The 17,236-nt window shown below is 43.5% G+C and overlaps 1 protein-coding gene across 3 annotated transcripts in view; it reads left to right on the top strand.

Moving 5' to 3' along the window:
- The window catches only part of lrp8 (low density lipoprotein receptor-related protein 8, apolipoprotein e receptor), a 101,985-nt gene that overhangs the window by 58,153 nt on the left and 26,596 nt on the right, over window positions 1-17,236 (top strand). For all 3 annotated transcript variants that reach the window (XM_066691847.1, XM_066691846.1, XM_066691845.1), the window contains exons 4-5: window positions 2,475-2,603; window positions 15,232-15,606. In XM_066691847.1, coding sequence (XP_066547944.1) covers window positions 2,475-2,603; window positions 15,232-15,606 — 504 coding nt within the window. The remainder of the gene's footprint in view (window positions 1-2,474; window positions 2,604-15,231; window positions 15,607-17,236) is intronic.

Below are 17,236 nucleotides of genomic sequence, written 5' to 3'. Positions count from 1 at the left end.
ACTCACCTTTCTGTTTTATCTTTCAATCTCTTTTCTTTCTTCAGAGACTTGTCAATAGACCCATCAATACAGGATTCTTTGAAGCCTGGTCTCTAAGCGTATTCTTCACCTTTTACATTTTTAACAGGATAAAGATCGGCCCGTTATCTCCCTGGACGTTGCCTTCTCCTTTGTCAATTTCTGAACTCCCAAAATCCCTATAATTTAATCTTTTCATTACAGTGCACACGGAAAAGTCGGAAAAGTGTCTGAGGTTAGCGGTCATTGCATACTTCATGGATTTCAATTAAATCGCTCTTCTGTGTTGTTTTCAAACCAGTGTTTTACTGTCAAGCTCATTTTGAAATTACAACACGTTATTGACCCTGAAGTGTCCAAGTGACCATAGATTTGATATTGAAATTCGCAGTCGTCCACAAAAAGGGCATTTTGTTTTGGTTAGGCATCAATACTGTGTTTTATTGTGTCATGCATCACCCATACTAAAACGTTTCTGTGAATATTAACTCGCATGGTGTCTGGACAGAATGAATGCGCTCATCGCCTACAGCCCACTGAATTAGTTTTCTTTCTTTCTTTTCCGGTGCGTTTTTTAGAAAGGGGAGGGAAAAACACTTCCTAATGCGAAACGGTCTGTAGATTCTTCTAGAAAACACGGGAGAATAAAAGGTGCCCGACAGATTTATATGGTTTAATTAGAAGAGACACCGCTCTCTGCAGTGGGGTTCAGAGTGTGTGGATTTACGCTGGCGTGGAGGAAGACGCACAGTGGGGCGCCATTGAGACCTGACAGGCCTTGGCAGGCTGTGGGAGCTCGCAGGAAAAGCACGGACTCGGCCCTCTGTGGTGAAGTGAATCTGTCCATTCTGCGTCCCCCGCTGGGCCGCTGGGACCTGCGAGGGGAATGTGCTTTTCTCACTGCATTTTCAGAGCAGAAAATGGCACCAAGAGACCAGAGTCTTTTACGCAAAGTCACCGTAAAAGGGTCGGTCGCTCATGATGCGAATTTCCCTCTATTTAACCATCATGACTCCTAGCGGAAATGTTGCATAAATATTCTGCTTTTATTAATATCTTTTAATGATTTTTTCCACTTCTAATTCAGATAGTCTGTGGTGAATGACGTTTACCGTGATGTGATTCACCGTGTGGTGAACCAGTGTGGTACAGACCTTGGTGTATGCGTCGGCTCTGGTAGCCTGAGTGAGTGACATTGGGGATATAGATTTCCGTTGATCAGACACTGCTGGGAGAGGCTGTGCTTGTTTTGCACAAACGAGTGGAAAAACAGGGTCAATGGACTGGACTGCGTGGGCAGCCTAGTGGGGCCGGATGACTAACTGATGGTTTGGCTCACAGCCTGCCTGATTCCTAGCTTGTCCCACCGGGTCAGCGAAGGTGAGATTGTGGAGGGATGGTTTCCTCTCCGATGCACAGGACCTGCAGGGGGGGGAATGGCGCCAACTGCAGCTGAGGCCCGAAAGACACTCGGACAAAAGACTCCCCTCCGTCGGCAACAACCGGGACCTATTATGTAACGGTGCGGTAAATCTGCGTCCCCAGATTCATGTATAAGTATTACCGGTCGCATTGGGTTTCAGTTCACAAAGATGACGTGCAGAAATTATCGTTCTCTGGGCATAGTTTACGTCTGAAGTTTGTATTTGCTGTAATCAATATTATGAATATTATTATCAAGGTATGTTTTTGATATCATTTGTATAGTATTTATGATTTGAGTTGATTTTCCAGGAAATAACATGAAGGTGATTATTGTGGGAAACAAAGGAAAAAAACAAAAAAACAGGAGTGTATGCATTATCACAAAGCAGAAAGCAGAGCTGGAACAGTGGCCTTCCGCTGACGAGAAAATCATACACCCAAGGATACAATTTTTTAGCAAAATGATATGAAGTGCAGCCAGCGTGTTAGGCGAGATAAAGTGGCGCGTCACCCACGGGGTGGGCGGCATCGCAGCCAGCAGTTGGCAACGCTAACGTCACAACGCCACACAGAGTCCACCGAGGTAATCGGAGATATATTACACAGATTTCAAAGGCCTCCATCGTTTGCTTGGTTATAAAAGGCTGGTTACAAGATAAATTAAATGGGCAGAAGTGCAGTGAAATGTCCAATCAGAACTGAGATCAAACCTGTTGTTTTTCTCTGCTTTGGAGCCAGACATCCCTCTGACATTGGTGTCTGACGCATCCTTTTCTGTTTTTGTTTTTAATCCAGGAATTGTTGAGGGGAAAAAAGGTAGCGATCTAAATGGGTTTATGAACATTAACGCTCGGCACAGACTGCAGAGTTATTTCAACATTAATTGATTACAATAGTGTGCTTGGTGGCAGCAGGAATTCCTGGGGAATGAGAGAGAAAAATAAAGAAATGAAGCTTGGAAATGTAAGGAAGTTTCAAGCCGAGTGGTTTTATTGACCTGCTGTTCCTCTCTCTCTCTCCCTCTCTAATAGGTCGGCAGACGTGTCCGCCCGAGAAATTCAACTGCGGGAGCGCCTCTAATAAATGCGTCTCATTGTCCTGGCGCTGTGACGGTGAGAGGGACTGCGAGAACGGCGCCGACGAGGCTGAGTGCTCCTCCGGTAGGTGTGACGGGGAGGGTCTTGAGTGGGCACACGATCCAAGGGTGCAACGATCTCGTGACCTGCAAAGCACGAACCGATCGGCCAAGGTGATTAGCGGCATGGATTTATCTCAACGGAGGCGAGAAGAGAGATGAGCTGGGTGTCGCTTCTCAGCGGAGGGGCTGGAACTCAAAGCAGATGTTTATAAAGCTGTGTGTGATGCATTTTAAACTCACAGGCATAAGAACGTAAGGAAGTGTCCAATCGAGAGGATCCCATTCGCCCCATCGTGCTCGTCTGGTGTCCATTAATAACTAAGTGATCAAGGATCCTATCCAGTCTGTTTTTGAATGTTCCCAAATTGTCTCTTCAGCCACATCGCTGGGGAGTTTGTTCAGATTGTGACGCCTCTCTGTGTGAAGAAGTGTCTCCTGTTTTCTGTCTCGAATGCCTTGAAGCCCAATTTCCATTTGTGTCCCCGGGTGCGTGTGTCCCTGCTGATCTGGAAAAGCTCCTCTGGTTTGATCAAGGGGTGCCTGTAAAGAAGGGTAATATCTCCAACCCCTAACAGAAGCCCGTCGTGTGGATGACGAGGAAAGGCCTTGTGCATCACTTCCCATCACCCGTGCGTCGCTCGCTCAGGGCAGAACATCCACAGTTGCTCTGGTTGTAGACAGAACAGAAAAGGGCTTTGCGGTTATTTCCAAATTCAATATGAATATAATGAAAACAGCATTGATTTTTGCTTAGGCATGACCTTTCAGAATATTGACTTTCCTGAGCCTTTAATAATAAGACATTATATATCATGCGTTTTACTTTTTTTGCTGTTATTAATGGAATAGCCAGCCTGCCCCTCCTGAAAAATCGCACATTTGGGAAATTGCGATCATATCTAAGAGGTTAGTATGAATGTGTCTGAGGTTTCCCGTATCCATTAAAGCACACTGTGAACATGTTTAATTCTCACTTGGCTCAGTGTAATCTAGACTGTAAACAACAAACAAACAAACAAACAAACCAAAAAGCCCTTTGGAAATTGCCACACAATTGAGTGATGCATTATAAAAGTGCGCTTCTCCCGGGCTGCGCGGTGTAAACGCACCTGCATTGTTGAGGGTTTTCTTGTGCAGATGTAAATAGAAATCCTTGTGATGGATTTTGGCCATTTAGCTCGGGGAGGCTGTTAGCGTGCGTGAAATGAAACCACAATCTCGCATCGCCACACCAGCCAGCCCCCTAATGGGAATCGCATCCCAGCCGAAAGCCACCCGCTGTGGATCGGAGGCGGGAACGCTTTCTCTCCCCCCCCAGAGAGAGTGCCAACAGCCTCCTAGCCCTGTCTGAAACCTTATCTAAACTTCGCTACAACTCTCTCCATCTCCATTTCCCCACCTTGGAAGTGATGTATCTTTGCCGATCCACCCCCCCGCCCCCAACACGGCTACCTCCCTCCCTCACCCCGAAGCAAACTGCACTGTAATGCTGTTGATATAATTTAGTCTAACGCCACTTTAATTATAACGTCTAATCCCTTTTTAATTCTTCTGCACGAGCTGGTTCAGGTTATTTTATTTCACAGTAGTGACAGGGGAGAGTGGGGGCTGGCTACTATGTCTTTTAGTATTTTATACTTTTAAATTGTTCTCTGTCTCTCTCTCGCTCTCTTACTGTCCTGATGTCTAGGTGAATGTAAATCAGTTTAGGAGGTTTGTTATAAGAAAGTTGACATGACTCACTCCCCGCTCTCTCTCTCTTCCCCCCCATAGTGCTACACCGATCAACGAAACCTCCAGCGCGTGGGGTCGATCGCTTCAGCTCTCGTGCTCCACTCATCAGATTATGCGAGAGGCATTACACTTCTTTGAGAGCTTTATTTTTATTTGTTAGCAGCAGCGCTCTGACGTCTAAACACTGCAATAAGAGAGCAAGCAGGCTGTGTGTGTGAAAGCGGGCGTACGAGGTATTAGTTTACTCTCGGCAGCCTTCGTCTTCTGTTTGTTTGCCGTGTTTTATAATTGTTACCATAAATAGTCTGATTGTGATTGTCTAACGTGCGTTTCATTCCCAGGGGTGCTACTCCAGGGTTCTTCTTCACGCCATCAATAATGTTGTGTTGCCCTGGAAAGCAAGGCACGCTGATATTGCATCAATATTTCAGACTTCTTGACGATAATTGATTTCCCGCCACTTTTATTCTGGAGTCTTACCTTCTGTTGGGCGTATAGACATCGTTACCTTCAAAGAAGATCTTGCATCTTAATGTGCACTTGCTAATCATGTAATGCACTGAGATGGGTTATAACGATGCTGGCGACTATAGTCTGAATCCGAGGTGTTTCGGAAAAATGGTCCCCCTGTTTAAGGTAGCTTGGTTTTGTAATATATATCCTGCTCTGGAAGCAAACCACCTCTTCTGGAAGCTTCCCTATTCCTCCATCTTGGAGTGAGGAAATCCAAAAAAGAGAGATGAAGCCAGACACAGAATCTCTCATTATTTGTAGTGGATCCTTGCAGTTTTAATTTACCCTGTTCCTGCAGTAAAGAAACAAGGATTGAGGAATGTCTTTGACTCACCCTTGCTAAACCTGCAGTGGTTCTTCTTCAGGACTGCCTGGTTTCGAAGGCTTGTGCTTTAATGACTGGCGTGCAAATGACCATGGATGGGATTTGGGGGGAAATATCGTTTGTCATTTTCCATTGGGTCAAAAGGCCTTTCTTATTACAGTGTATTATCCCATATATGATGCAAAATTTAATGAATAATAAGAAAATCTAAAATCTTTGTGTGAAAAACGGGCGGCTCCAACAAAGCCCAGCCGGCTACATCTGTCTATGAACAATGGATGTAAATGTTTAAACCGACAAAGGAAAAGGCCGAAGCCTCCCAAGTCTCGCCCACTGCCACAGAATTTCCTTCCGGAAACGGCATCCCCCCCCACCCCCAGATCTGCACACAGCCACCCCCCTCCCTGAGCCTCTTGTACAGGATGTAGTTTTCTTAAAATTAATTGCTATTGCTAATTGACTCATACGTATGTTAAATTATCCATGCCAAATCAGTCAAGTAGTTCCTTATTAACATTAAAAAGCGCTCCTCGACGTTTACCCCCTATCCGCACATTTGCAATTGTTCGGGTTTCCGCTCATGGGTGCCGGGCGTCTGCATTCCTACCAGAAGGTGGGAGAGCAGGGTGCTGTTAGCGCTTTGCCAATCTGATTCCTCTCCTGTGGTGTATTATCAAAGGATGCGCTTCCTCAATGAAGCCGTTTCTTGTTCTCATTGACTCGTCGCCTTCGGATGCTGATTGCGTCGCGCTGCCGAGCTTCTCTGATGAGGGCGGAGGGACGCATGAAAGAAACAAACAAACAAACCCGCATTTATGTGCCACTAGGAAAATCAAGTAAAGCATAGAACATTACGGTTACAAAATTATAATGATGCAGAAACGGCGAACAAATGAGCGCCAGAAAGATGTCGGCTTGGAATAGCAAGGAGAGACTGAAAGGCAAACAGCTGGGTCCCAGCACAAAGACAAACACGTGACATTGTGGAGAGAGGGAAGGTGTTATAATGGCACTGGGCCGGACTCCTCGCAAGAAGAATAGATCAAAGATGGACAAAGGACGATGTTGAATGGATCCCAAGAGATGAAAGAAGACATAGAAGATGAATGCATAGAAGATGGGAAGATGAAATCAGAAGCTGTGTAGGTGTGACGTGGAAAAGAGAAGCTGTAGATCCTGTAAACAGAAATCATTCACATTTTTATTGCCAAAATCCTTATGTTCTCCCTGAGAAACCCGTTATTGTTCCTGTGAAAGGATTTTCCCTGAGGTAATCCTGAAGATGTCCTGCAGGGTAAATACCAGAATCCAAAAGGCATTTTCTACAATCCTGCTTTTGTAAAGGTTCCTGTTAGAAGTAGGTGAAAGGCAGAGTTTAAAGCCCCACAAAGAAACTTTTTTCTCCCCCTCTATGGCATTGGAACTGTTCTATTTTAATCACCCAAGTCGTTTTACCAGAGAAGTGGAGTAATGCTCCAGCGAGACAGTGGGAAATTGGGCCTCTGATCTCAAAGCCAATAGAAAAGTGTAAGGGATCACAAGCTCTGTGTTTTAAAGTGCTCATCCCTGAGTAGCTTACAGAGAGCTGACAAATGCAGTACTTTCTTCTTATGAGAAAATCTGACTTTTCGTGTTCCGGAAGTTGGTGGATATTGATGTAATTTGCCTAGTTGTTTCGTATACAAAGAAAGTATTTGTGTAATGTTTGTTGTGTGTGCAGATTGTGTCCGAGTTGAGTAACAATCGTGAATTGTTCTTCATCAAGACAAGAAAAATCCCGCAGACATTCGAGTCAAAACGGTCACCGATTGTCTGTTATTTCCCCCGTGAGAGGAGACGCTTTTATACAGTTTTCTCCTTAGGGTGGACTTGTTTTGGGACCCCGGGATTTCCCCAGAGAGCAGTCTGAGTTTCAGCACCTTTCCCGCTGTGTTCATGTTCATGGTAAGCCGCTTAAGCGATGAAAGAGTGCGCGTGTGGCAAATATGGAGAATGATCCGGAAGGGGACCTTTTAAAGTCGGCAGCGAAAATGACTGACTGCGATTTCCCGGCCATTTATTTATGTTTTTAATATGAAGTGAAAAAACAAAATTCTGGCTAGACACTAGGCCTACAGTTAGTGTGAATGTGTTATTAGTTCACATTCCCGCTGTCTCCTGAAGGTCTCCAGACGCACATTATGAACGTGGGAGTTTCACGCTGGTCAGGTGCCTATGGGCGTTGTTGTCCTGTTGATTTCGTCCAATGGGATTTGAGCTAACGATGCTGCCTGCCATTTCTGGAGAGGCAGCCCCATTGACACTTGTTAAGCTAAATACTGTCAGTCCTCCAGTGAGGTTTCTCCTCTTATTTGCAGAAAGTGGCCTATTTGTACGACAGATGTAAACCCTTTGAGTATACGTTTCCTTTTATTTTTTTTACGCATTCATCTGAAGTTATTTATGCTAGGTTAATTGGATACCGGGTCTCCGTGGTCTGTTGAGTTGTTGTCGTTTACAGATGTGCTTTTCCTCTACCTCCTAACAGTGAGACTGAACTGGCTGGCCTGCTATGGAGACAAACATCTCATCTCAACAGCAGGCAGTCGGGCCCGGGGGGGAATGCAAAGCCATTTTTTTTCATGGCTGTACTCATAAGAGCAAATCTCCTAATTATGAAGATCTCACAAATAATAAATATAGTGTTTGGGGAGGGATGACAGTATATTATAGACTTACATGGGTGTTTATTCGCTTTAATATCTCAAAGGGAAGCATTAATATAGTGTAAAATAACTGGAAAGCATGTTTTGACTGGAATGACCCAGCTTGTTAGTGCTAATGAGCTTTGGCGCACATCTACCATACAGCAGAAACATGCAATGGGCCATTTTCCTTCTGCTGGATAATAGTTTGGGATTTCTTGCACATGCCACTTGATACTTTATATCAGAAATGTAATTTACTGTCCCTTATGTGTATCTCTGTGAATGAACTGCCTTATATTTCAAAGACTGAAAGTGTTAATGTCCTCTTCGTGTAAGCATGAGGTCTGGTTTAAACGTTGTCTTCAGTGCTGTGTTGGTGAGTTTAGGTTTGTAAGCACTCCTTCAGGTTTGAGAGAATTCCTCAGAGCTTCAACGTTCGATCAATCGGTTAATATAGATATTAGTGTCAGTATGGGGTAATCAAAGAATGCCACGTCTCTTGCCTGCCTAGTAAAATATATATATATATATATATATATATATATACAAATAAATAACGCCAATGAAAATTGTAACAAGATACTGTTCGAAAGTCAGGAACCTGTTCTTCATACTGATACAGCTAAATCACATTGTATCAGATCTGCTTAACGGGGTTTTCATAAGCAGATAAGACCTGGCCTGTCCTGTCTTTGTTTGTTTGTTAAAAAAGAAAAAGGTGTTTGTGTACATCCGATTAGGAGACATCCCAGCACTTTGAGCATCCGATTAAAGGGTCATAAAGCAAGAAAAACCCTTGGCAGGAGTCGAACTGTGAAGTGCCGTTAACATGTGCATCTCTGATGGATTGGCTGGCTTCCGTTTTTAATACTTAACCTATGTCTTCATATTCCATTACGATAACGCACTGTATTATAACTAGGGAAATCGTACCCTTCTCATAAATGTCAAAGGAAATGCACCAGGATTGTCATTATCTCCAGCAGACTGTTGGTGTCACGCTTGGGAGAAGGCTTCCCTGAAAGTGGCTAATTTATAATCTGGTCTTACGTGTGCGCGTGAGTATGTGTGTAGGTGTACCGTTATTTAAAACGCGAGTGGCTCTCTGATGGCTTCAAAAGATCCCCCTCATTCGCAAAGGACTCTCTCTCGCCTGCTGTGTGAACCTGGAGCACACACATAAACACACAACGGGTTCTAAAAATGACACAGTGGCGTTCCTGGCTCTGTTGAAGAAGAAGAAAAACACTGAGCGTGTCATATATTTAGATAAGAACGATACTCAACTCAGAAACGAGGGGAAATGATGTAAAACCCAAAAGAAACAATTGTTGGGGATAAAAAGGATTATAAATGATACATGTTGTGTGTGTTTTTGGGTTCACCCTGGCAACCCATGTGATGTGAGATGTCTAACGCACCAGTTTTAAATGCGATGTGATTAATCCTTAATCTCTGAAGAAAATTAGCCATTGGCAAATGAAACTTGAAATGTTTTATTCCTTATCGATCTGACACTGATTTTTCATGTGACCATGTGAAATTAACGATATCTATGATATGAATTCCACTTGTGCCCATATTTCGAGAACTTTCTCATAACTACAGAATTTCTGCATGAATAAAACATTCTTCAGGGTGGTTTCTTCAAGAACCGTTTAATGAATTTGTATGCTTGCCTTGTTTTGTACTGTGGTTGTAATAATTATTTCTAGTAAAAGTGCAGTTTTCATGTCCACTCCGAACAGGGATATAGGTCCAGTACTAGGTTGGGAAGCTCTGCATAATGTTCTGAGATGCAGTATAGTGCGTTTGATTTTAAAAAACTTTTGTCTGTCTTTTACTGAACATCATATGCCACCAGGAAGATAGTGTCTTTGAGCATAGAGTGTCTTCAGATCTCTGTGACCATGCAGGGAGACTTCTGATATGCTGGTAGGAGTTGTTAGTAGTAGTGTCTATTTTCAGATTTTCTTACATCTTTCTCTTAACCTGGATCAGGTCAAGTGTGTATTTCTAAATGGCTAGTGCACTTGTAGTTCCTCTGGTACCCGCTTTCAAATAGCCCCGAGCTTGCACCTATAAAGAAAAAAAAGATTGTAGGCAGGTTTTCCTCCGAGGCAGATTTCTGTTTTCAGCCAGGTGCCATTTGCAAACTGTCAGGAAGTAGAACTGCTGTCTGACATCGCCCCCATGGGCAACAGCCTGCAAATATGTGCCCTCCTTGTAAGGGAGAAAAACCTGCCCCAAAATTAATAGTATGGTTACTCTTTCTTTTATCTCACTCCTACTCGGGGCGGTTACTCGACAAGCCAGTAAAGGCAAAGCTGCCTTGGAGACTCGATTCATTTACAGAACACGGTGAATGCCTCTGGAGACCCGTGGCTGAGTTTTACAGAAAGATGTACCAATGAATACATTTGAATAATAGCAAGAGTGTAAACTGTAATGGTTATTTGACTACAACCGCCAAATATGCTGAAGTATTTAATAATTAAGTCAATCCAATAAGAGGAGGAAAAATACAGAACTTAATTTAAGCAAGCCGCTTCAATCGGAAAGCATCCTGCCCCTCATGATCATACTAATTCGCAAGACTGTTATTCATCCCAGATTCCAGACAGCCTGCATACGAACAAAGAGAAATTTTAACGACGGAGCGCGGCCTTTAAAAGCAAATGTATCAAAGGCTAGGTTCCCTGTCGGCAGCAGAAGCAAAGGGATAAATTAGCCTGTCCCAGTCTGACTCGTGCAGGATCCTCGGGTCAGGCGGACGTCATCGTGACTGACTCTTGGCAAACAGCGCGGGGGCGATCAACAAAAGGCGGTTTGGTTTTTTTTTCCGGGTGGTGCAGAGCGGTGGGAGGAAAGCTTGTCAGTGTGATGACTGTGGTGTGGATGGCCAGTGGGGGGGCTCGGTGGCTGAGTGCACTGGCACTGGGAGCTGTGATCTTTAATCCCGGGATCACAGATTCATTTCCACCGCAGCCCTGCCATAACCATCACTCTCATTCGTTGATGGCTCTTCGGCAGGCAGTTTGTTTTCCTGTTATGCTGGGCAGTAGTTTGCCTCCACAACTCCCATGTGAATAGTATTTTTCTTGGAGCAACTGGAAATGAGGGGCTGGTATAGAGGCCTGACCGTCCTAATCCCAGCTTCCAGTTGGGGTACATTTTGTCACATTCATAGACCACTGACTGGCCTGTTTGATTCAAGCTGACTCAGATAAGAACATGAGACAGTGTCCAGTCGAGAGGAGCCCATTCGCCCCATCGCGCTCGTTTGGTGTCCATTAATAACTAAGTGATCAAGGATCCTATCCAGTCTGTTTTTGAATGTTCCCAAATTGTCTCTTCAGCCACATCGCTGGGGAGTTTGTTCAGATTGTGACGCCTCTCTGTGTGAAGAAGTGTCTCCTGTTTTCTGTCTTGAATGCCTTGAAGCCCAATTTCCATTTGTGTCCCCGGGTGCTTGTGTCCCTGCTGATCTGGAAAAGCTCCTCTGGTTTGATGTGGTCGATGCCTTTCATGATTTTGAAGACTTGGATCAAGTCCCCACGTAGTCTCCTCTGTTCCAGGGTGAAAAGGATGTGTGTTGATCTATATTCTTCACTTTTTGACATGCGGGAGAGTCACTAATTAGATTTCAGCTGCGGCAGCTTTCGAAGCTGGTGGGAAACCAAGTTACATGAAAATGGGATTCGGAGATGGAGCCTTCTTCAGTTATTCACTGCCATTTGCGGTACAGGAAACCATGCATCACAGGTTCCTCACGTTACCGATGGATCACACACCCTAGGGGGGGAATCTCTTCAATACTCATCGGTTTAATGACGTTAATTTGAATGCAGTCTTGTAGGCAGAGAACAGTGAACACTACATTAACTTTGTTTTGTTACCATCGCGCAAGATCTTGGGAGGAAGTGTTTTGTTCGCTAGCATTTCATCTGATACCTCTGCATTTCAGTGAGCAGAACATCATGTATTTCCTTTAAGTATTTGTTTCTCTCTCTCTCGCTCTCATAAATATATATATACATACATATGCAGGGGAAAACAATCCTTCAATACTTCCACATTGTGACAGGTGACAAGTTTATGGATTTAGAATCGTCTTACTGAAGGAAAATCCATATTTTGTAAATTATAGTATCAGAAAACAAAGATTATATGGGATGTGGTACAATGTATACTTGGAATGCACAGTGAGCTGTCATAACTTAATTATATCAGTTCAAAAGCCATCAATTGCCTTTGTATTTATACATTAGATTTTTTTTTTAATACACGAATTAACAAATGAATAATTGATTGAATTAATGAATAAATAAATACAGGCAGATCACATTGTAGCTGAAGTCAAGCTCTCGGACAATTAAAACAAAAACGCAGTGAAAGTCATTACTTTTGTTTTCCTGGAAGGAGAAAATAAACAACATTTTGTAAGTCTATTAAGCCACCACTGTGCAGCAGGGCATAGAGATTCATGTGTGTGAATTTCATGCAGTTCTTGATGGCTCTATATTTTTAAAATCGTTTTTATTCCTTATATATAGTTTTTCTTTTTAACTCGCGGTTCTCATTTTTCACAAAGTGGGACGTTCTCATCTCAGGGTTTCTGCGTTTGTTGAGCTCCACCCTCTGTTGGCCAGGCACTTATTGACTGGTCTCTCTCCAGCGGATGAACGTGCCTCGGGTCCACACCTGATATGAGTCTTGTTTTGAACACGGAGGGCGAGGCATCACCCGGATGATGTGAAATACAAGGATTTTATGGTGGCGTACTTGTAGGTAAGGTCCAAAAGTGCACTCGTCTGCTGTAGCCGTTTCCAAGGTCATTGTGATCGCCATAATCTTCAGCACCATCTATTGCCTATCCAGGGCTGGTCAAAGGCCTTGTCTCTGAATTGATAGATATTCCCTTTGTGCTTTCAATTTCTATCTCCTTTTTCTGCCTCTCTGCCTCATTCTTGGGCTCCCTGGGATTAATACCAGATCGTTCGTACCGATAGCATCGAGACCCGAGATTCACTGAAATTGAGAGAAAAGGCAGGATTTTGAAAACGAGCCGGGTGCATCCATGTGTCGTCTTTTTTTGCTGGATTGCGTGGCCATCTGGAGCAGTGTGTTCTTTGTCTGGGATCTTCGGCACATTGTGTAGAACGCGCCGTCTGTTGTGTGGCTCTCGGATGTGGTGTTTGGTCTAAAAGGATACACTGTGCAGAATGACACCTCTTGATCAGTCTTTCAAGGTTATTCTTTCAAGTAGTTAGAGACACTAGGAATGAGAGCTCTTGTGAATGGTACATTGAAGCTTCAATAGCCTGATTCCTCTGCAGCAAAGCGAATCGTACAATATAGTTTAGGAGAAAAATACGCCTATGTGATAGCAGGGTTGATCTAATGAGATTGTGGCGCATGTGTGTTGTTGATGACTTAATCCAGTGCACTTTAAGGTCTTCAGCAAATCAATAAGCAGCCCAGAAGGTGGCAAAAGCTTGCATCCATTCTGGAAACCCTCCACGGGGATTGGTAATATTATTTTTCAGTCAATACATTTTAATCCGACTTGATATTTGATCAATACTGAGCTAGCGGGCAGGCAGTGCAGCCAACCCACCCCCCCAAGGCAAAGCGGGATAAAAACATCACCGGACTGACATTTCAGCCGCGGCTGGGATAAGCGGGCCGATGGGATCCGGCGATGTGTTCTGTAATATTTTATTGTTTATTATGTACGTGACCCGTGAGGTTAGGCTTGCCTTGTTTTGCTGCCTTCCGCCCGCTTTTAAGTTCCCTCCGCAGTGAAGGCTCAGATATTTATTAGGACTTTGTGAAATCAAAACAGTTTCCATCCCCTCGGCGTTGGAGGCAGCTGTCATTCAGGGCTTTTATGTTCTTGGTTCTTTTGTCCCCCTTTCTGTTTGGTATGTTATACACACACAATTGCTGTAGTTGACTGTTTTTTATGTACTTTAATGCCATAATCGAATACTAAAGAAGAGAACTGCAGGTTTGAAAAGCTTCGCCCGGGTCCTGTGCTCATTGAAGAATACTGATGTGTGTTTTTGGTGACAAACAAAACACTTAAAATACATCGCAGGTGGCCTATTCTACGCACTGTAAATCAGCCCAATACATAAATACTTACATATATACAACCTGGCTGGATGTAGCAGTCGCTTCCAACTGTTAACTGTTCTGTATTTTCATCACACACACACATGCAGTGTAAAGGAAATTAAGCCCTGCCAGTAGTAATTACTGCACATTATTTTGAATTTGAGGAACTACCTGCAGTATACTGGGCAGTGTTTACATTAAACAAAAACTGTCCATAGTTGCAGCTCAAATCAGACGTTTACAGTGAAACGAGGACATTAATGAAGGGCCTGAATAATGTATGGTGTCAGGAAGGTTGACCAGTGCTTTTTATTTAATGACGAGTGGTGGTTTTAGTGTGCTCGGAATAATAATAACCTAGTGACTTTCTGCTCTTCATTCATCATTTCATATCTTCAAAAGACAGGAACAGGATCGGATGTACATTTCAATAGCGTTTCATAAGGAGAAGAGATTAAATGAATTGCATTTTTTTTTTTTTTTTTTCATTATTTCAGATGGGCAACACAAAGTGAAGGCAATCGAACTTCCTGGCGAGAGTAAAACGTGGTGCGTTATGAGCTCCTCGGGCTGTAATCCCTTTTCTGGCTGAACCTATTAACACTGGGCACGAGGTGGTGAGAGTGAAGGCGCTGGCATCTGCAGCATTTCTAAAACGAGGAATAGCACTTCAGTGCCTTTTAAGAGCGGTTCAAATGAGGATCACACAGAATTATGATCTGTGTCAATAGGGGAGTTTACATGCAGGCTTTTAAACTCGCAGAATCAGGTTTGTGGCCAAAATAAACGGCCACAGAAGAGGACAGGGTCAGTCCCAAATACTCAAGTAAATGACGTAAAAATGACGTAAACACAGGACCAACAAGCCCATTTCCACATGTAAAGCCGCATTTCATGTGTAAATGCTATGGAGATTTAAGTCGTTAAATGACCGCATTATAAAAGTGCAAGATATTGGTCAGTTGCTGGTAAGGTTGCTGATGGACGTTTCATGGTTTGCAATATTTCAGTTTAATGTTAATGCGGTTTCAGGATTTTCCTGCAAAACCGCCCAAGAACTGTACGTCGAGCTAATTTACATATTAATTCAATCCTTTGCCCTTAATTTGCATGACGTTGGGTAAATAGCCGCTCGTCCCGAGTGAAATAAACTAAAACAATGTAAACACCATTTCACCTGTGACTCGAGCACATCGTCTCAACTGAGGTCAAAACACTCATGTAAACTTTGCCATTGCTGTTGTTCTCCCCCCCTCTCTTTCTCACAGAAACCAAGGCCTGCCCAGCCAGTGATTTCCAGTGCAGCAACAAGAAGTGCGTGGCCCCCACGTTCCTGTGCGACGGCGACGATGACTGCGGCGATGCCAGTGACGAGGAGAAGTGCTCGGCCCCCACCTGCGGCCCCCTGGAGTTCCAGTGCAACAACTCTGTGTGCATCCCCGAGCTGTGGAGCTGCGACGGCGACCCCGACTGCCCCGACAAGTCGGACGAGTCCATCGAGCGCTGCGGCCACAAGACGGAGCCCGAGAAGCCCAGTTGCGCCGCCAGCGAGTTCCAGTGCGGCAGCGGAGAGTGCATCCACCTCAACTGGAAGTGCGACGGAGACGCCGACTGCAAGGACAAGTCGGACGAGGCCAGCTGCCGTAAGGACAAAACCGCCGTCGCGCAGATCGGCGATCTGAGAAATAAATATATCTATTTTTATCAAAACTGTAAAATATACAGATGCGGTTCATAACTTGTTAGAAACTAGAGACCGGGAGCTTTCAAATTACGTCTCTCTCACGTATGTAGGGTCTTCCTAGCCTGAGCCATAGGTTTGTGTTTGTCAGAGTGTACAGGACTGATTTGCATATGCTTGTGTTTTTTTGTTTTCCTCGGTCTGACCCTTTATAATATGAAAGACCACACATTTTTCTTTGATTTGATATAAGATGCATGTGGCACAAACTATCAAGGAGCTACACACAAATAAACAGGAAAATAACAAGAAACATTGGCAGGAGTCTAAGGAGTGTAAAGGGTCAATTCTTATAATTAGTTTTAGTTTCAGAAAATGTTTTTTTTTTTTTTCTAGACTGTTGAAGTTCTCAACTGTTGTCCTTCTGGTGAATAAAACGGTTGCACTGGACAACTGCGGTTCAGTTCATTTTTGAATGACTCTGGACCCTGAAAAGCTGTAAGGAATTGATTTGCAGACTGAAAAAGACTCTCCTTTCTCTCTTCAATCTCGCCCGCCAGCCTCCCGGGGTTTATCTCGGGTTAAACTGGAGGTGGTGGTGCAACCCATTTAAACGGCGAGTCTCAATGATCTCCGCACGGCACCGCTCTGGGAAGGCAAGAGGGTTTTTATAGGAATTGCTAAGCAACCATTTGATGTCCTGGAACATGTAAAAGCTCTTCGGCGGCGGGCTAGAGCCGGGTTCAGATGGAGCTTGGGTAGAGGATTCGTCAGGTTTGCTGGGGTCAAGTTTTAAGGATTATTTTTCTCTGTTACTAATGAGAACATTGGTGATATAAAATGTGTCAAAGTTTCAGCACCGCTAATGAGCACAGAAACATGTTTTTCAACCGATGCAGAGAATAAACAGTCCTTTATTAACATGCTGTGTACCGCTGCTTCGTGAAGAACTATATCGGTAGATTTCAAGCGTACATTTTGTTTTCAAAAGAGAGAAGATAAAGCATGGTATTTTCAGGAGCTTTCGCTGCGCTTAGACAATGTGCAAAAAATGCCAGGAGAATCCTCTATTATACGTTAAATATTATTTTTTCAGGATATTAAATTTAGTTGCGCGGTGTTGAAAGAGGTTAAGAGGCAATTATGTGGAGGGTTTTTATGAAACACAATGACTTGAGTCTGGGGGTGGACAGGATTGAATATGCGCTGCTTCAGACAGGCCAGCATTTAAAATGAGATTGAACATTCCTCGTTTAGTTCAGAGAGCTGATTTGTATGAAAGTGTTTTTATGTATCTTTTTTATGTATATACATTTTTTAATCAGAAACCATTGCTGTACACAGCTGGTATTTATTGCATAATCTGTCATGTGTCTGAGAACAGACTACATCTGTTACACATATTACCTGTTTATTACAAAAGCACCAGATTTCACAGCAGCATCACTGAGCCAGTTTGTGTGATTTACTTACTTGCAGTGACTGCATTTTAATATTATACATCCAGTTTGGGTTTATTTCTCTAAATTAGCACATTATGGTCTTTTAGAAAAGGCAGAATGCGTTTTATTGCTATAAAACATTATGTATAA

Source organism: Amia ocellicauda, chromosome 19, assembly GCF_036373705.1.
Source record: "Amia ocellicauda isolate fAmiCal2 chromosome 19, fAmiCal2.hap1, whole genome shotgun sequence".
In the NCBI taxonomy this organism is placed as follows: domain Eukaryota; kingdom Metazoa; phylum Chordata; class Actinopteri; order Amiiformes; family Amiidae; genus Amia; species Amia ocellicauda.
Note: the sequence above shows the minus strand (reverse complement) of the source record. Positions and strands in the feature narration are given on the sequence as shown.